Source organism: Equus quagga, chromosome 3 (assembly GCF_021613505.1).
Source record: "Equus quagga isolate Etosha38 chromosome 3, UCLA_HA_Equagga_1.0, whole genome shotgun sequence".
NCBI classification, from domain to species: Eukaryota; Metazoa; Chordata; class Mammalia; order Perissodactyla; family Equidae; genus Equus; species Equus quagga.
In genome coordinates this window covers 115,925,391-115,946,630 of record NC_060269.1, presented here as the reverse complement: position 1 = coordinate 115,946,630, position 21,240 = coordinate 115,925,391, and the positions used below count along the sequence as shown (strand labels likewise).

General features: G+C 37.0%; 1 protein-coding gene and 1 long non-coding RNA gene across 4 annotated transcripts in view; one reads left to right on the top strand and one right to left on the bottom strand.

Moving 5' to 3' along the window:
• LOC124237401 (uncharacterized) overlaps positions 1 to 17,241 on the top strand; it is a 39,393-nt gene extending 22,152 nt beyond the window's left edge. The window contains exons 2-3 of the long non-coding RNA XR_006887997.1: positions 4,227 to 4,331; positions 17,109 to 17,241. This is a non-coding gene — a long non-coding RNA (uncharacterized LOC124237401). The remainder of the gene's footprint in view (positions 1 to 4,226; positions 4,332 to 17,108) is intronic.
• The window catches only part of LOC124237400 (leucine-rich repeat-containing protein 66-like), a 31,459-nt gene extending 10,226 nt beyond the window's left edge, over positions 1 to 21,233 (bottom strand). Inside the window, exons 1-3 of one of the 3 annotated variants that reach the window (XM_046656974.1) lie at positions 19,571 to 21,233; positions 16,321 to 16,821; positions 533 to 702 (exon numbers count right to left, since the gene is read on the bottom strand). In XM_046656974.1, the coding sequence (XP_046512930.1) occupies positions 533 to 702; positions 16,321 to 16,816 (666 nt within the window). In that variant the 5' untranslated portion in view covers positions 16,817 to 16,821; positions 19,571 to 21,233. Of the gene's footprint in view, positions 1 to 532; positions 703 to 4,584; positions 4,877 to 16,320; positions 16,822 to 17,088; positions 17,148 to 19,570 lie in introns of those variants that run through there. The other 2 variants (XM_046656973.1, XM_046656976.1) reach the window with 2 other exon arrangements.
• Between the last annotated feature and the right edge of the window lie 7 nt (positions 21,234 to 21,240).

Genomic DNA, 21,240 nt, shown 5'->3' with positions numbered 1-21,240 from the left:
GGGTGGTATGGGGTGAGTGCTCTACAAGAATGAGCTCTTAGCGTTGTCATTTGTGTTCTGTACCCAATTGTGGTATGGAAGCAACAGGTCATTGGCCTTCAGAGGCCCATACAGTCCTGGGTTGTTGACATCTCAGCATCAACCATGTGTTCCAGATTGCGTAAGACCCCAGGAACCTCTGACTGACCTTGCGGCTCTGTGATGGGGCCTCACTAATAACTAAGATTTAATTTCTTCATAACTGGTAAGTGGAAACTTGGAGTTAGGTTTAATTTGATTGAGAAGAATAATGTGCCAATTCTTGCTGTGGAGTATTATATTCGAGTAAAATTCATGTCCATTACAGAGGCTTTTGATTTTTGAGGCAAGTGAGAGACTTCAGCGATTTTAGGGGAATCTTAAAATAGACTTCTGTTTTTTGATTAATAGCCAGTACTGCTGGGTGTGAAGAAATTCTTTCATGGAAATATTCATCTAACGTAATTGCCCATATATCTGCATATTTGAAATATTATTAAAATTATTTTATAACCTGTAATTTTCTGAGGTCCTTGAAGGCTTCTGGATGAATTCTGAATATCCTGTTGCTCTGTAAGTTGAGGTTCTCCAGTCGCAGGCAGTTATGAAAATCAGATGAACCAATTTGCAATATCTTATTGAATGACAGATCCAAACTCTGTAATGACTTCAGCTTCCACAGTCCTGTTTAAATTAAAAAGCAAACTAAAATATAAACTGATGATATTTACTGCAGCATTGTTTGTAATGGTGAAAAATTGGAGACAACCTAAGTGGTTCTCAACAGAGAAATGGTTAAACAAAGCATGGTATATTAATACTACAAAATACTATACAGTTTTAAAAGAGAATGAGGCTGATTGACATGAACTGATGGAACAGGAAGGAAAATGTTAAGTTGCAGAATAGTATTGAGTATGATTCCAATGTATTTTGAAAAACAGACCCATATGCAAACATACGCATATATTTTGAGTGAGCAGAGAAGAGGGCGTGGCAGGAGATGAACTAAGTAGGCTATCAGTAACAGTTACAATTAGGAGTAGGATGGTGGGGGGAGGTGGGGTGGGATAAAGAGGGAAATTTTGTTCTTATTTTATACACTTTTGAATTCTTTCAATGAGCATGTGCTAATTTCTTTCTTTCTTTCTTTGGTGAGGAAGATTGGCCCTGAGATAACACCTGTTGCCAATCCTCCTCTTTTTGCTTGGGGAAGATTGTCTTGAGCTAACATCTGTGCCAGTCTTCCACTGTTTTGTATGTGGGATGCCGCCACAGCATGCCTTGATGAGTGGTGTGTACGTCCGTGCCAGGGTTTCAAAACCTGCAAACCCCAGGCTACTGAAGCAAAGTGCTCTGAACTTAACCACTGTGTCACTGGGCCAGACCAAGCATATGCTAATTTTATAATGAAAGCATCAATTAAAAAAATCTAAATTTTATTGAAGGAGGTGATGAGTAAACATTTGTTTATTTGATTGAGCTATGGGTAAAACTGAATACCGTTTTGATGATTTATTTATATGGATGAGCTCTTTGAGTTTTAAAATGTTCTTATTCTATTTTATAGATATATTCTTTCTTATTGTTGATATTATAACTATTTCCTGGGCATTCTTGTATTTTTCAAAGGTAATAAGTTGTAGCTAGGTTTGTTTTCCAGCAAAATAATCTAATTGAGTTTTGGTCTCTGCCTTTGTGTTTCGCTCAGTTCCAGAGAGAAACCATTTGGCACTGAAAATAAAGATTGAGAAAGAGGTGCCAGTCATAGCAGTCTTCCAAATTTGATTTCCCATGTGAGTCTTGCAAGGAAGCTCTGCATTTTTACATTTCCTTCTGCTCTGTTCTCACATGTAGCCTGTGTCTTTGACCAACCACTACATAACAGATCAGGTTGGTTCATTTCCAGAAGGGTTTATTCCTTGCCTACTGTCTGCAAAGTATTTATCGTAAGACTGATTATGCAGAGATCATGACTTAATTGAAATGGCTGTACGTCTATGTCTCATGTTCATTTCAGTTGCACAGACTAAGCAAGAGATCTTTGGGACAACAGGTCAATTAAAACATTGTGAGCAGGCACTTGGTGCTGAGGACAAATAAGCATAGACTCCTTGTGTCTGATTGAGCAGTAAGACATACACATAAGAAAAATTACTGGTTATACAAAGCAGTTATACCCCACCATCCGACTATAAAATTAACTGTTGTTTGTCTGTCAGATTCTCCATCAGATGGTTAGTCCCTTCAGGGCAGAATTCACATCTTTGTGAACTCCTGCAATGCCCAGAGTATAAAATGCATTCAATAAGCCAGAGGTCACGGTGTTTGGCCTGTACAGATTTAAAAATTATTGAGCCAACAATAGAGATTCAATACAAAAGTTTGTATTTCCAGCTTCTCTTGAAAAATTGGAAGTTCCAGCTGGCGCAAGACGTTTGGCTGGAGCTGAATGAGGGCTGCCTGCTTTAGACAACACACGTGAAATATGATTTCTTTGTGCTCATATCTCTATCAAAAATAGGAAAACAAAGGATAGGCCAAGAAACCTGCATGTTTAAACAAGTGGGAGAGAACCAAGGCTGATATTCAGCTAGCATAAGCTAGTAAGAAATTCTTCCATATTGATTTGGGAATAGCCATTGCCGAGCCCCGTGTGCTGCCCCACTGCCTGAGGCATCTCAGTGTATCCCCCGTCCACTTCCCGCCCCCAGCAAGATTCTGTTCTATCACTACAGCCAGGAAGCATCCAACTGTGGCGTCCAGGCGACAGGCCAATTGTTAAATACTTTGAACATAACCCCTGGAGAAAATGTATTTCTTTGTGGAGCAAAGAATATTCCTACAGGGGCTGGCTCCGTGGCCGAATGCTTAAGTTCGTGCACTCTGCTGCGGCGGCCCAGGGTTTGGATCCTGGGCGTGGACATGGCACCGCTCGTCAGGCCATGTTGAGGTGGCATCCCACATCCCACAACTAGAAGGACCTGCAACTAAGATATACAGCTATATACGGGGAGGTTGGGTAGATAAAGCAGAAAAAAAAAAAAGAAGAATATTCGTACATGTTTTAATATGTAAACATATAGGTTTGTGAGAAAAAGATGCAAGACAAGACATCAATATGAAAGAAGCCATAGGTTCCTTAACGTTTTCCTGATGTCTGCCTGGTGGCCTACATAAGAATGTGAACTTATGGTTCCTGCAATTTCTTAGTGCTTAATTGAATACATACTCTACGAGTTCAGAGGAGGGGGAGATCATGCCTAGCTTTTGAGTGAAGGGAAGAAAATAGTTTAAAACTCCTAGTTAATTGTGTACTCTTTTATGCTCTAAACATTTCACAGGCATCTCCTTTTAATCCTCACAAATCCCTGGGCGTTATTACCAGTTTGCAAATGACAAAACCTTGGTGCAGTGAAGTTAATTAAGAACTTGCCCAATGTCGTGAGGGGTAGAGCTGTGGAGCTGGGACTGAAACTTAGATCTCTTAACCATTATCCTTTATCCATGCACATTTTGTACAGAAGAAGAAGGAAAAGATGAGGAAGGAGAAGGAGGAGAAGGAGAAGGAGAAGAAGGGGAGGAAGAAGAAGGGGAGGAGGAGAAGAGGGGGAGGAGAAGAGGGGGAAGGAGGGGGAGGGTGGGGAGGAGGAGGGGGAGGAGGAGGAGAAGAATAAGAAGAAGAAATACATGAGCAAGGCCGTGAAAGATTACTTGAATTTAGAAAGAGGAAAAGGAGGCTGAGGGGCAGGGCTCTAGGCATAAGAATGGTATGGACCGTAGAATACATGAAATTGCCAAATATATATTGGGAGTTGTTTAGTGATTCTACTTGTCATGTAGTTAATAGGGTCCCAGAGAGGGACTTAAGATAGTGAGTTTGTTCCAGCTCTATTTGTGACTTTTGACGGGAATCAGGGAGTATCGCTTGAGGTCTCCATGCCTCATTGTTTCTTGCAGGTGGAATTGGGATCTGTCTTTGTCTATGATCTTCAAGTATTCTGAGCTCAGTGAAGCCCAGGTGTAGTAGTTTAGATTATTGCTCGGCAAATATTCACTCTCCTGTGGGCACAGTATACTTCCTCATCCCATTGAGTTGAGTTTGGCCGTGTGACTTGCTTTGGCCAATGAAATGTTAGCAGACATGATGTGAACAAAGATTTAAAATGTGCTAATGTGGTGGGGCTTGCTCTCTTGGCTTCTTGCAGGAATGCTGTGATGCAAAGAACATGCCCTGACTAGCCTGCTGATCCAAAGACAATGAGATATATGTGGAGCAGACTTGGACCCAACACGTGGCTCTGGAGAAATAGGTACAATTCCTTGAGGAATAAAAACTAACTGTATAAGAGTAAGGTTGGAGCTGCTCTTGGCTGCTGAAATATTTGTCTTATTTATAGAATCAAAGCCCTTGAGTGAGAACTGGCACATGAGTGCTACCAGCCTCAGATGACTGTGTGTGGATTATGCTGGACTAAATTTTGTAAATGCGGACATACTGTCTTGTGATACTGAGATGAAGATGAGACAGAAGCTGTTGATGGGCTAGCATCAAATATAGCTTACCAATTCTGGTCTGTGGAAAACCCAGGACATGATATCCAGCTGGTCCTGACTGAGTGGGTCTGGGGTGCTCTGAGGACAAGGTTTCAGGAGAAGAGCTCCTGATAAAGTAGTCTGATCTGGATGAATTCCAGAGATCAACTGCAGATGACATTCTGATCCCCACACAACAAAATAAATTCCAGCTGGATTAAAAGTATAGTCTGCTTGAAAAATTTTCTCAGACAATATTGCTGTCCGTGGGGTGTGAAGCACATGTAAATAAGAACATGGTGGAGTTGAACTTGAGGGGAAGCTGTTTTTGAGAATAAAAGCAAAGGAAGAAATTATAAAGAAAAATATTAATAAATTTGACTGCAAAAAATTAAATTGAATGTAGGTCAAGAATATCATAAAAGGAACACAGATAAGGATGACAGTAGATTTCTTACTGGAAACAATGCAAATTGAAGACAATGGAGCAAAATTTAAAAAAATACTAAAACAATTTTTCCAAACTAGAACTCTTTACTGAGTGACAAAATATTTTTAAAATAAAGGCAAATAAAGAATTTTCAGATATACAAGATCTGAAAGAATTCATCACCAGCAAACCCACACTAGAAGAAATGTTAAAGGATGTCTTTCAACTAGAAGAAAAACGAAATCAGATGGAAGTCTGGATCTCCACAAAAGAACAAAGAGCTCTAGAAATGGTAATTATGTGGGTTAATATAAATATTTTTTTCTCATCTATATCTCTTTAAAAGGTAACAAACTCTTTAAAGCAAAAATAGTATAAAAATGTACTGTGGGATTTATAACATATGTAGGAGTAAAATGTATGACAGTACTAGTACAAAGCCTAGGAGAGGAGACTAATGTGCTAAGTTTCTTGTGTTATAGGCAAGCAGTTTAATACTACATAAAAATAATCCGTGAGGGGCTGGCCCCATGGCCAAGTGGTTAAGTTCACATGCTCCACTTTGGTGGTTTGGGGTTCGCTGGTTCAGATCCTAGGCATGGACCTACACACCGCTCATCAAGCCATGCTGTGGCGGCATCCCACATAGAAGGAGTAGAATGACCTACAGCTAGGATACACAACTACGTACTGGGGCTTTGGGGAGGAACAAAACAAAACAAAAAGGAGGAAGATTAGCAACAGATGTTAGCTCAGGGCCAATCTACCTCACCCCACTCCAAAAAATAAGAAAATAAAAAGATGAATAGGATACATGTAAACGGATGGAAAAAACAGCCTTTTCAACAAATGGTGCTGGAACAATTGGATATCCATATACAACAAAAAAAGGGCGGGGGGGGGGGAACTTGGATCCATACCTCACATTACATCCTCACAAAAATTAACTCAGAATGAATCATAGATGTAAATGCAATACCTAAAACTATGATACTTCTAGAAGAAAACATAAAATATTTGTGACCTTGAGTTAGGCAAAAAAAATTTGAGATATGACACCAAAACACAACCCATCAAAGAACAAATGGACAAATTTAACTCCATCAAAATTGAAAACTTCTGCTCTTCAAAAGACACTATTAACAGAATAAAAAGACAAGCCACAGACTGGGAGAAAAATTTTTGCCAAGGATGTATCTTGCATCCAGGATACATTTTTTAAAACTCTCAAAACTCAATAAGAAAGCAAACAATCCAATTTTTTTTTTCTTTCAAGGAAGATCAGCCCTGAGCTGACATCTGCTGCCAATCCTCCTCTTTTTGCTGAGGAAGACTGGCCCTGAGCTAACATCTGTGCCCATCTTCCTCTACTTTCTGTGTGGGACACCTACCACAGCATGGCTTTTGCCAAGCGATGCCATGTCCTCATCTGGGATCCGAACCAGCGAACCCCAGGCCGCCCAAAGCAAAACGTGTGCACTTAACTGCTGAGCCACCGGGCCAGCCTGAGACCATATTTTTAAAAGAGTTCAAGACACGTAAAATATGTTCTTGGGCCAGGATGGCATTAAATTAGAAATCAATAACAGAAAGATCTCTGGGAAACCCTAGTTATTGGAAACTAATAACACTTCTAAATAACCCACAGAGAAGAAATCCAAAGGGAAATAAAGTATCTAACTACTCTTTTTTATTTTTTTATTTACTTTTGTTGTGAAAGACACAAACTACCACTACACTCACTCAAGAAGAAATAGATAATCTGAATACTCCTATATTATTAAAGAAAAAACTACACTTGTAGTTAAATACTTTCCCACAAAGAAAACTCCAGGTTCTGATGGCTCCACTGAAGAACTATACCAAACGTTTATGGAAGATATAAAACCAATTCTAAACAAATTTTTTCAGAAAATTGAAGAGGAAGTATTTCTCAACTCCTTTTATGAGATCCGCATTGCTGTGAGAGCAAAACTAGACACTGACATTACAAGGAAGAAAACTACAATCCAATATCCCTCATGAACATAGACGCAAAAATTCTTAAAATTTTAGCAAACTGAATCCAACAATATGTAAAAAAAAAAATATAATACGTCATGACTTAGTGGAATTCAGCCCAGGAAGGCCAGTTTGATTTAACATTAGAAAATTTATATAATTCTCCATATTAACAGACTAAAAGTCATCTTGATTGATCCAGAAAAAACATTTGACAAAATCTAACATCTGTTCCTGATAAAAACTCTCAGCAAACTAGGAATAGAAAGAATTTCTTCATCCCAACACAGAGCATCCATAAAAAACCTATAGCCAACATCATACTTAACAGTGAAAGACTGAATGTTTTCCCCCATATATCAGGAAGAAGACAGGGGTATACACTGTAACTGCTTCCATTCAGCATTGTAGTGGAGGTTCTAGTCAGTACAATAGGCAAGAAAAAAAGCCATCCTGAATGCAAAGAAGTACACCGTCTTTATTTACAGATGTCCTGATTGTCTTTGTAGAAAATCCTGTGGAATCTACCAAAAAAAAAAAAAAAAAAAAGAAAAAAAGACAGAAAAACAACAAGAACTGAAAAGTGAGTTTGGTAAGGTTGCAAGATAAAAGATAAATATATAGAAGGCAACTGTATTTCTACATACTAGGAATAAATAATCTGAAATTGAAATTTTAAAAATAATTTCATTTGAAACAGCATAAGAAATCTGAAATACATAGGGATAAATCTGACTAAATATGTGCAAGACATGTCTAGTGAAAACTACAGGACATTGTTGAAACTGGAGACCTCAATAAAAGGAGAGATGTACTATGTTCATGTATCAGAAGACCAACTATTGTTAAAATGTCAGTTTTCCCCAAATTGATCTATAGATTCAACACAGACCCAATAGAAATTCCAGCAGGATTTTCAGTAGAAATTGACAAGCTGACTCTAAAATTCATATGTAAATGAAAACAACCTAGTATAGTCAAAATAACTTTGAAAAAGAAGAAGGTTGGAGGACTTACATTGTCTGACTTTATTACAAAGCTACAGAAATCAAGATACTGTTGTATTGGTGTCAAACTAGACAAAGAGATCATTGGAAGAGAATAGGTTCAGAAATAGTCCCACTCATATTGATCTTTGACACGAGTGAAAAGCAATTCAGCGGAGAAAGAATCTTTTCAACAAATGGTCCTGGGACAATTGCATATCTTTAAAACTTCTATATGTTACTCACAACACACACAAAAATGAAGTCAATGGATAATAAACCTAAATGTAAAACCTAAGTTTAAAACTAAATGTATTTAGATCATAAACCTAAAATGTAAAATGTAAAAAAAGTAAAGTTATAAAACTTCCAGAAGAAATTAGAGGAGAAAAATCTTGGTGATTTTCAGTTAGGCAAAGACTTTTTAGATATGACAATAAAACATGATCTGTACACTAACAAATTGGTGAATTGCACTTCATAAAAATTAAAAACTTCTGCTCTTTGAAAGATGTCATTAAGGTAAGGAATACCAAAGCCACAGATTGGGAGAAAATATCTGCAAATCACATATCGGTTAAAGGACTTGTATGCAGGATATATAAAGAAGTCTCAAAACTCAATAATTTTTTAAAAATTTAAAAATTGGCCAAAGATTTGTACATATCACCAAAGATATAGAGATGGCAAATAAGCACATAGAAAGATATTCAATATCATTAGTTATTAGGGAAATTCAAATTAAAACCACAATGATATACCACTATACATCCGTTGTATGCCTAAAATTAAAAAGATTGACCATACTTGGTGTGGGTAAGGATGTAGGACAACTGAACTTCTTCTACAGTGCTGATGGGAATTTCAAATGTTACAATGACTTCGCAAAGCATTTTGGCGATTTCTTCAAAAGTTAAACATATACTTAACATCCAACTCAGCCATTCTATTCCTACATTATTTACCCAAGAGAAATGAAAGCATATGTTGCCACAAAGACTTTGTTTCATCATTCTTTTAACGTCAATGGGAACAGTAGTGAAGATCCCTCTTTCATCTCTGTATTGGCAATTTGTGTCTTCTCTTTTCTTGGTTAGTTTGGCTGAGGAATTATCAATTTTATCTTTTCAAAGAACCAGATTTTGGGTTTGTGGAGTTTCTCTATGTTTTCCTGTTTTAAATTTCAAGGATTCTACTGTAATTTTTATTATTTCTTTTCTTCTACTTCCTTTAGGCTTCCAAGCTCATCTTCTTAAATTTCCTACGGTTGAAGCTTATGTTATTGATTTTAGATTTTTCTTCTTTCCTACTGTATTCTTTTAATGCTATAAATTTTCCTCTAACCGTTGCTTTTGCTGCATCCCACAAATTTTAATAAGTTGCATTTTCATTTTAATTTAGCTCAAAATATTTTAAAATTCCTCTTGAGACTTCTTCTTTGATACATGCGTTATTTAGTTTCTAAAGATTTGAGGAGTTTGCAGCTTTCTGTTATCGATTTCTACTTTAATTCTGTTGTAATCTGAGAACATACTTTGTATGATTTCTATTCTTTCAAGTTTGTTAAGATGTATTTTATGGCCCAGAATGTGGCCTATCTTGGTAAATGTTTCATGTAAGCTTGAGAAAAATGTGTATTCTTCTGTTGTTGGAGGGAGTATTCTATACCTGTCAATTAGATCAAGTTGATTGATAGTGCTATTCAGCTACATCCTTATTGATTACCCGCCTGCTTGATCTGTCAATTGACAGGGGGATGTTGGTGTCTCCAACTATAATAGTGGATTTGTTTATTTCTCTTTTCAGGTCTGTCAGCTTCTCCCTCACATATTTTAATGCTCTGTTGTTAGGTGCATTCACGTTTAGAATTATTATGTCTTCTTCAAAAATTGACCCTTTTATCATTATGTAGTACCCTTCCTTATCCCACATAATTTTTCTTATTCTGAAGTCTGCTTTGTCTGAAATTAATACAGCTACTACACCTTTCTCTCGGCTAGTGTTTATCTAGTGGTTTATCTTTCTCCACCCTTTTAACTAGCAGCTTTATTCGTAACAGCCAAAAAAGATAGTCTACGTGTCCATTGACAGGTAAATGCCAAGTAGAAATCCACACAATGGAATTCTACTTGGCAATAAAAAGGAATGAACTATTAATACATACAACAACATGGAAGAATCTCAAAATGATTATGCTGAATAAAAGAAGCTACACCAAAAATAAAAGGAGGTATTGTATAATTGCATTTATGTAAAATGATAGAAAATGCAAACAAATCTATAGTGACAGAAAGGAGATCAGTGGTTACTTGGGCAGGGGCGTGGGGATGGGTGGGAAAGACAGATTACAAAGGGGGATGAGGGAACTTTTGGGGGTAATGGATAGTTCATAATCTTGCCAATGGTGATGGTCTCATGGGTCAGTGTGGTTCAGAGAGTCAGAGGACAGATCAGAGTGTGCTCAGAACATGGAGGAGCAGGGGACTCCAACATTGTACACACCTATAGAAGTATGAACAGCGGTAACAAGATTGTTGATGAAAATTCTGAACTTCATAGAAACTCTGAACATTTGCAGAAAGAGAATGAAAATCACCTTCAGTTTACCCATTGTACTTGAAATCAAGGAAATGACCATTATGTCAAAGACTGGGATGGGAAACAGAATTAGAGACTCAGGATGATCCAAAGGCTAACGGGATACTAACCTTTTTTGAGCACCTGTTACATACCAGGAACTGTGAGAGATGTTTTGCATATATCATCACTCTGTGCGTTCCAGTTTTACAAACACTATCTCTAATCCTCACATCAACCCTGAATATATCATGATCTCTAGTTAAACATAAGGACCAGGAGGCTTTTATAGGTTAAGTGACTTCCTTGAGGTCAATAAACAAGTGAATAGAGTAACATAAAAGTTCTAAGAGTATAGAAGGAGAAGTATAAAAGTAAATAAGAGGACTGGGACCAGAACATGCCCAAGCATGGGGGAGGTTTTGAATGCACAGAGTTACAAGGGTATCCTATTATTCAACTCCCTTCATAATATCAAGCTAAGACCCTCAAGAACAAGGTAGACTTCTTCTGCAGATGGGAAGTAAGACTGTTACGTTCAGTTACTCTGCCCACATGAAGATTTTCCCTCTACCTCCAGTTTTAGAGAGTTGATTTTATTAAGAGAACTGGTGGAGTGCTACGAGACTTTGTTTGTTTAGGGTCTCTCAGGATAAGTTGGGAAATTTGAGTAAACTCTTCCATGAGACTTGGCTGCATTTCTCAATGGGGGAAAATGTGTTCTTCTAAAAATTTTGCATGGTAAATCATTGTTGAGGGGGTACTCAGGTGAGTGAAAGAGGTCAGGAGGTGCATTAACAGCTGGGGTTTGGACATCAGAGGGTAGATTCCATGTCTCCAGAGAGGAGAGTTGAATGTTGGGAGGAAAATATGGAGGCATTTTTGTGGAGACGGAATTAGTTATTGAACTGCTTTCTGATGATCACATAGGCCACGGGAGGCAGGAATTTGATTAGCTTTTGCATTTAAGCGGCCAGAGGCAGTTTTATTATTTCCAAGAAATTATCTCAGTGTCTATTAGAATAAACCCACAGAGGGTATGCCCAGACATTACACGACCTTAGAAATATTCCTTTGGACTATGAACTTCTTAAATGCTCTCCTAAGTGTGATGACCTGATAACATAAGTGATATTCAAGGGTTATGGCTTTAAGTTCAAAGAGTATTAAGAATTGGTTGGGGCTGGCCTGGTGGCACAGTGGTTAAGTTTGCATGTTCCGCTTCAGTGGCCCGGGGTTTGCCCATTTGGATCCCGGGTGCAGACATGGCACTGGTTGGCAAGCCATGCTGTGGTAGGTGTCCCACACAGAAAGTAGAGGAAGATGGGCATGGATGTTAGCTCAGGGCCAGTCTTCCTCAGCAAAAAGAGGAGGATTGGCAGCAGATGTTAACTCAGGGCTAATCTTCCTCAAAAAAAAAAAAAAGCTAACTAAAAAAAAAAGAATTGGAATAGAGTCTGGAATGGTCCTAGATAAGATATTTGATTCATAAGGTCAGCCCTTAATGTTGTCAAATTTATACAGGTGAGCCAAAGACCTTGCCCTCTTAGCTTAGTGACAGACATTCACTTTGTTATTTTAGAAGCTGAATTGGCTTTGAGAACACTGGTTATTGGTATTTCCATAATCCAGTAGCAATCAGGATGAAATGTTTAATTCCCTACAAGTGAAAAGAATACATTTGTTTTTACAATATATCGATTATGTTCTCCTTACTTCACCAGTTTCAAAAGTCAGGTATTATTTCATCTTGTTTCTAACAAATTTATCTCTTGGGTTCTGGAATTTAGTGTGTTAATGTCAGGCTGTCACATCTGGTCTGTCACCCTAACTGGAATCCCAACAAAATGTTGGTCCTGAGATATTTCCAGGTACTCTGTGAGCACTCCGAAAATACTGCTTGATGAGGGTGGGATAGTCTAACTGGAGACCCATCCCATTGCTTTACATTTTTTAAAACTGATTTTTCTGTTATTAACGTTGCACTACAAAAGCATGGGAGGAAAGAGGAATGATTGTTAAGGTTAAATTCATGGCTAGCTTCTGTTTTGTAAATTGAATTGGCCGGCACCTCCTCTGGGTGTTTCCCCAATATGGAGCGCATTGGTGACGTCACAGCTGATTCTGAAGACAGGGGATCAGCTGTCTTTGGGTTAGTCAATGTGATATTTCACCCTTACCAAAAGTGGGCTTTCCTGAGTGAACGCAACTGTTTGTTGGCTCTGTAAACTGTCACCATTTTAAGACATGTGGGATGTGATTTATAAAGGCACACTTGTGCTACAAGGCCAGTTGCTTGGTGGCTGCTTTCTGAAATATCTCTAATTTATTACTATTTTAGATGAGAATAAACACCTGTATAAACAGTTAGACACAACTGATTCTCTGCTCGTGAATTATAGTGGGCTCGGAGTCTCATCTACTGTAACAGTTATTTAACATTTTAAAAGATAACTTGAGATTCAGACAAAAGCAAATTTATTTGTTTCTAACTAGACTGCTATTCTCAATTTGTGCCAAGAGAATAATAATAATGAATATTTGCAAACTACTTTACAAGCTTACGAAGTACTTTTCATATATTTTAATAGCTACCATTTATTATGCCAAATACTGTGTTAAGAAGTGAGGCTCCTGAGGTACATTTTTCCTTTAATCCTCACAACAATTCTATGAGTCAATATTACATTACCCAGATGTTACCTTTAAAGAGGCTTAGAATAAAGGAAGCAAAAGAACAAAGGAAAGGTCAGAGATAGCCTGACACTCCAGGCAGCACCCTTCTCTTCCCAGCTTCCTCCCTCCAAAGTGGGATTTCAAAGTCAGAGTTACCCAGTCACAGAGTCATAAAAGGGGAAGGCATGTTAAAAGGAGACTCAGCTTAGTAAAAATGGAAATGTATGATGATTACAGGAGAATAATTCAAATCACAAAATGCTATGGATAAAAGAACTCGGAGTTATATCCAATTCCATTGGACTTCCATCACCTATCTGTTTCATCCATCTCTCTATGGTTTCATTTGCTAGAATTCGAATAGAATTTCAGATACAAGATTTGCTCATTTCACTTCCTTTTTTTTTTTTTTTTCTCCTTTGCAAGTTTAACATTTCTCCTGATATTCTGGGAGGCAGAAGTTTAACTTGGAAAAGGAAAGTGGGGCTATATCTACATTTTATAGGGATATTTGGTCCTCAAATGGAATTGCAGTTGCCCTAATCTCCAATTAGCTCTGGGGAATTCATCTGTCTTAAGGAGATATGCTCAGCATTTCTCTATTTGCTCTTGTGGTGGGATAGTATTTTGACATTGAATATTTTACTTCTATTTTCCTCGTTCCCTTTTTCTCAATTCAAGCTGAAAGTAGGCTCTGTGTTGATTGTCCCGGGGGAGGCATATTGCAAGGCAGAAAGCAGAGGAGTCTACTAGTCTTTCTGGCTTTTGTTTCCAAAGGCCTAAATCTTTAGAGGAAAGGAATTTCTAGAACTAGACACAGGGTTTTGAAGAAACAAAAAGGGGCAAGAATTTTCTCCAAACTGAAAAGACTGAAAAGAAATATTCTCTGGCTAGCAGGGGTAAGGGATACAAACACACACACACACACACACACACACACACACACACAGACTTTGATGCTTTGTCAGGGTATATGATTCTAGCGCTGTGGTACTAATCTGGGAAGAGTTAGAGGAGAGTCCATGAAAGATTGATTGAAAGTACCCCTACACCCCACTCACAACTGACCCTAGTAGAATGGGTGCTCAGAAGCAGAAATGATGTTGAGTTATAGACAATAGAAGGTTAGATCTCTAGTACACTTGAATTTGTGGGTTGAGATTCACCCCTACCATACTAGTTAAAAATATGTTATATCATATGGATATGTGTAGCTATAATGATGTTCATTAAAGAATTATAGCAAACAAAATGGAAATAATCTAAATGTTGTTTAAGCCAATCATAATATATGTATATATGAAAACTATTCAACTATTTAAAACATTATTTATGAGATTGCTTAATTATATAAAGATGTTCAAAATAGTCTGTTATGAAAACATATTATGAAGTAGTGTGGAAAGTATGATCCAATTTTGGAAGAAATATATACATAGGCATAAAGAATAAACTTGGAGAATATATATATTACATGGGGGACCTTTTTCTTTTTTGCTTTTTCTCCCCAATCCCCCAAGTACATAGTTATATATTTTAGTTGTGGGTCCTTCTAGTTGTGGCATGTGGGACACCGCCTCAACATGGCCTGATGAGCGGCACCATGTCCACGCCTAGTATCTGAACCAGTGAAACCCTGGGCTGCCAAAGCAGAGCGCACGAACTTAACTGCCACGGGCCGGCCCCCTACCTGAGGGACTATAATTTTTCCTTTAGATTTTTCTTTAATTTCTAATGTTCTACAAATAACAGGTACTCCTTTTATAATAAGAACAATACCATAAAAATTATAAAATCCAATTAGTTTACACTCTACCCTGAAAATACTACACACTGCTTTTCTGGAAAAGGTCAGGGAGAGAAGACTTCTCTCCTTCTCACACAATTCTGCTAATATGGTGACTGGGATAGTCATTCCTTCACCTGCCAGTCTATTATTGTCAAAATGATGCTTAAAACAAGACCAGAAGCTGGAGAAAGAGCAAAAAAATAAAAATGTGAAAGAACTGGAAAATGAGAAAAACTAAATATACATAATTTGGGATGGAGAAAAATGACAATATCCTTACACTTTCTTTTTTAGCATAGTGTCTTACATAAAGTACTTAGCAATTAGTGACCAAGACTAAAAACAAAGAAAGGAAATTGTCTAGCACTCCTGAATATAAGAAGGGCAAAGGAAGCTCTGGCTTATGAACCTGATACATTTTCTAAATAAAACATTGGTGGGGGCCAACCCCGTGGCTGAGAGGTTAAGTTCACATACTCTGCTTTGGCAGCCCAGGGTTTCACCGGTTCGGATCTTGGGCGTGGACATGGCACCACTCATTAGGCCATGCTAATGAGAAAAGGCAGAAAAAAAAAAAAAAGACTGGCAACAGTTTTTAGCTCAGGTGCCAATTTTTAAAACAAATAAATAAAAAATAAATAAATAAAACATTGGTGGATTAGTTAAGGAACTCCAACATTTAGATTATTGAATGTCAGAATGAATGAGAATTTATTATAATAGGAGGATATGTGGAAGATCCTGTTAGAAACCAGGATAAGGAATTCTGATTTTGACTTGATAAGAAGAAAGTTTACATACTAATATATAATATTAGCATAGTATTTCTAGTCTACATTTGGAGGACAACTAGATAAGTAGATGCAAAATGTATTCTAAGAAAACAGAAACCATAAATACATTAACATTTAATATGAATTGTGTTACATATTAAAAGTATCTGAATTAGTTATTTCTTAGTGCTTTTCTATACTTAGTAACAAATATATGATAAAAGTGGGTAATTTAAAATCATGCATTATTATTTAGCACTTAAATACGTCCTAGAGTCTATCGACAAATCCATGTAACATTAATGTAAGTGATAGTAATGGGAGATTAAATTGCATTGACTATAAATTCCACATATTATAACTTCAAATTCCATTAAGAAACTCCTTTTATTATATTGCCCTCATCAAATTGTTTTACTTTCAGCTGTTTTCTTGAAACTGAAAACAAACATGGAATGCTTACTGACATTAAACATTAACTCTCCACATGCTCATTGTTTCTTGGTCTAGTCCATCTTTTAAAATCGTACTTACCCTTGGGAATGTCACTGAGTTTATTTCTTTGAAGAATTAGCAACTTTAGAAATGGAAGCCCATTTCTGAAGCCGCCTCTGTGCCGTTTCACCCATGAGGACTTAAGACTGGGTAGATCCAATGAGATGGAGCAGATGGCATTGTTGCTCAGGTTTAATGTTTCCAAAGCATGGACAGGAGCAAGAGGGCTTAAGGTTATTTTTGATATGAGGTTGTTACTGAGGTCCAGATGTTTTATATTCCATTCTTCTTTTTTTGTGTGAGACTGTAAGAGAGCCCTAAAGAAACTGGAACTTGCATCCACTGTAGCTGCTGTCTGTGATATGTCCACAGGTATCTCATGCTTTTGAGTAAAAGAACAGTTTGTCAGAAGATATCCATTCCACTGGCATTTAGAATTGAATAAAATATTACTTTTTCTTGATGAGTTTGTCATTGTTTGAGTAACATAAAGACCTATAACTATGGTAACGATTCGGAAACACGGGTTTTTCATAATGCCTGGAGAAAGGAAAATGAATTGACTTATTCAAAATAACATGTAAAAACAACAGCAAATAAGCAGAAAATTTAATTTTCAATTTAAGATTTAGGAAAGTTATCTTGCCTTGATTGCCAATTTAAGTAAATGTTTTATTTCTTAGAATTTAGGACATCAAAATGTAGCTACCAAAATGGTATAGCTACAGTATAAAATTACATCTATATCGTATTTTAAAGGAAGAACTCGTCTCATTTTTCAGAAAATACATATTCACTTGGCCTCACCTCTGTGTCTGCTTTTCCAGGATCATTCGCCCAGCAGTCTGCTTTGGAGTGAGGCAAACCTACCAAGATTAGATTAAAGACTTCTCTGCTTCCTTGTTGGTCATGAGTACTGAGCAAAGTCTATTCTGCTTATCTACAACACCCTAATCAGCCATGTGATTCATTACGTGAATGACAAGCCATCCAGTTACACTAAACTGTGGAACTGTATGGGTGAAAAGTTCAACTCACAAGAGACTTAATTCTTTTAAAAGACTAGAAGAACTACAAGCTTTGTCTTTGTGACTTTTCAAATCCTTTTGAAATCATTTAGATATATACAACATAAAAGGGGTTATAAAAAGGATGCTCTGCCTCAGAACCATGAAGATGTAAAAAGATATAGAGACATCAAGTATCTTTTTCAGAAAGATTCTTGAGAAACAATTCAGTTTCAAAACAAATATCTACAAATCACAATGGCTAAATGTATACAAAAAAACTTTAATTAAACTAAATTCCATTAAAAAAACCAGTGTGTGTACATTATTCAGTAGATAGATTTACAACAAATCATCCCTCCATTCTGTTCTAATGGCACCAGTCTAGTTCTCATCTGAAATCCTAGTTAACCTGGCTTAACTATTTTTCCTGCCACTGCCTCCTGATTTTCCTTTTTCTTGATTCATCCTACAAGATTCCAAAGGGTTGTTTCCCCACAGTACTGTTTTCCTCATGTCATTCCCTCATTCAAAATCCTCTAAGGGCTCCTTAGTGCCTGTAGTCCACATCCCTCAGGTTGGCATTCAAGGCTTTGAAAGCTAACCTCATGAACTTGTCTGATAAGTACATGTGGAGCAACCACAAGATGTGGCTTGTGCACAGCAGTACCTATGCACATCTCATGCTAAAATTAGCTCTTAGCTCATTCCCAATTCCAAGCTCAATGCCTTTTCCTCTCCTCAGTCCAAATCCTACATATCCTTCCAGACCCATCTCAAATCCTATGGCTCGAAGACCCTTTTTCCTGCTTTAGCCTCTATTTTGTCTTTATGTTTTCAGAAATCTTTCAGGAGATATTTATTGAGTGAGTGAATGAATGCACATTAGTAACATTCAGTTTGACAGAATATCAATACTATCCTGTGTTGCTATTGCTTTATGTCTGTTTTACACTCCCCAAAAGATAAGCTTCAGAAGGGCCATGTTTTCCATGCAAGATAAATTTATATGTATATACTTTGTCCCCATGTTTTATACTTTTAATAGTCTGCAGTCTGTCACAGGGCTATGCTCTGTTTGGACGAATGAATGCACAGAGTGAATGAAACTTACCATGTAACTTTTTAAACTCAGGTTTCATACAAGGTCAATTCTCCCATATTTTGAAGGGCATCTAAATTCAGGTACACGTGCCTGTGAACTGCAAAGGTGCCCTTGCAGCATGGAGGAGTGATTTATTTTTGTAGTGTGCCTCTTATGCAATACCAGACATTGAATTAATTTGTACAGTCAGACAGATATTTGTTTCTATACAGTCATGTGTTGCATAATGAGGTCTTGGTTAATGACAGACCACACATATGATGGTGATCCCATAAGATTAGTACCGTAGAGCCTAGGTGTGTTATGGGCCATACTATCCAGGTTTGTTTAAATATACCATATGATGTCCGCACAATGACAAAATGACCTAACAATGCATTTCTCAGAATGCATCCCCATCGTTAAGTGATGCATGGATTGTATTCAAAGCTGCAATCATTAAATATACAATTGTATACCAAGCTAATGTAACAATATCAGCAATGTCGTAGCCCTATGACAAATTGCAGACTATTAAAAATATAAAACATGGGGGGAAAATATATATCACATGGAAAACATGGCCTTTACCCTCTGGTAGTTTACAATCTTTTGGGGAGTTTAAAACAGACACAGATTGATTCAGATACCATTCACAGGTACATTACTTTGCAGTATTGAAGAGAAACATGGTTGAAAAATACTTAAGAGGACATAAGTTAAAGATTTTCACTGACCTGGTTCTTTCTAAGTTAAAGAGATTTATACATTAACTAATAGATTTGAGTTCAAAACAGCTAGATAAGTATAATCTTACATTTTAAAGTGAAAAGTAGTAATTTGTAGAGAAAAATTATACATACCACATACAAACTTATATGTATTAGGTAAGAAACCCTCAAGAACTCCAGAAACATTTTCTGAGGAAACTGGAAACAATTAGGTAACATGCAAATCTTTAAATGGACATATTCAAGCTGAAGTATGAGGAAGCTCTTAGAAATATTGGGAGTGAGCATACGTGTCAGAGAATAAGAGAGCTAGGGAGAAGGCAGTAGAAAAAGCAGAAAGGAAATAAAGAGTCCATTCTTATATAAAAGAAAGAGAAGTTAAAACAACTAGAAGAAAAAAAGCAGAAGAGGCTCTTTTTGATCAGATGTGGAAAGAACACAACAGTCACACTGTTTCTGAGGCATACCTTCCGATCCTTAGATAGTTTTCAAATGGGTCTCTATCTGGATCAAGCCAGGTGGGCATTTGAGAGCTGAGCTTTTGAGGCTCCACCCATGTGCCCATGGAGCATGTGCTGTGGTAAACCTTCAACCCTTTCCTCTCCGGGCTCTGGCCTCTTGCCTCAGTGACAGCCCTGGGACAAGGGGGGAAGAGCCACTGGAGAGAGGCCTCCTGCAGTGCACAGAGAGGAGGACCATCCAGACCCCGACTGCACCACTTCTGACTTTGAACTCCAGCATTCCAGAGAGATCACTTAAATACTGTATCCCAGTCTCAGGCTGTATTTAAATTCATCATGTTTCTATGATTAAGTAGTAACCTGCTAATATTTTAATCATTGAAAAATTAACAGCAAACAATTTAGAGAATCTTTATTGTAAACAGAGTTCATTAATAGGTATTACAAACTGAATTAACCAAAACTCAAATTAGTAACCTGAAACAGATTTATAGGTTTATTTTTGCATGGCATAATTTGCAATCTTTGCCCCCTCAACACTTTAAAAAAGATTACTAAAATTATCAACATTTTAACGGTCTCTTTTTTGTCAAGTTTAGCACCATAACATTCTCACCCTCTTAAAAAAAACGCATTCAAAACTAGGTAGAACTTCCACCTTTCATCATCAAAACTATCACACAAAATTTATTTTTTCATAACACAAAATAATACAAATAAGTATATTTTTAAATACTGCAGACCATATATAGGCAGTCCTCACTTTGTGGTGTTTGGCATTTTTCCTATCTGCTCATTTCTAAAATATCCTGTTTTCATTTAATCTGTCCCCTGTCACTGCAATTCACCTCTAAGGTATTGCAGTTATTTAAACAAGCACATATCCGCCCTACTCTCCTGGGATCCTGTCTGTCATCTACCTCCCCAAAGTCTGCTGCTTGTCATATCAGTGCTCAACACACAGGAGAAATAACCAGCAGAAAGAGGCAAAGTTAACATTTCAGTTTGTAGAAAAACACCATCTGGTGGTGAGAATGAGTAGCTGATGCTTTACTGTTATGTAAAATAGGTCACAGGTAAAATGGACTGTTTGTTCTTGTACTGCTTTCCAGGTCTACAAGTCAGTGAAAAGGCCAGGGCTGCCTGTAAACTGTCCTAAAATCCTGTACCTGTTACCTTAACGATCAGTTCTATAAAAACATCAAAATAGCCTCTCATGTCAAAAGCACTTAATGGAAATGTATCAAAAACAAATATTTCTCAAAGAGGAGTAAAAATAGATTATTTCATGAATTACATTCAATAAATAATACTTTGAACATAGTGTTCTGTGGTTTTTGTAAAAATACGTATCAAAGAAACCTTCAAAACAAATCTAAATAGCACAAACAAGTAATGAATACAAAATTTAAAAATATACTCAGTATCTGAATGAAAATTCCAACAGATTTTTTCTGAATATCATTCAGATATTAAATAATACTGAATATATTCAAATAGATTCTGATATCACTACAACTAATAACACTCAGAGGTCATACATTTCACTTTTTTTTCCTTCATTTAAAAACTGTACTCAGTATTATATAGTAAGTCAATCTATTTTGGTATACTTTAATGACTATTCCTAATGTCCAAGCATTTGGTTTTTATGTCAGGGAGAACTGTGACAATAC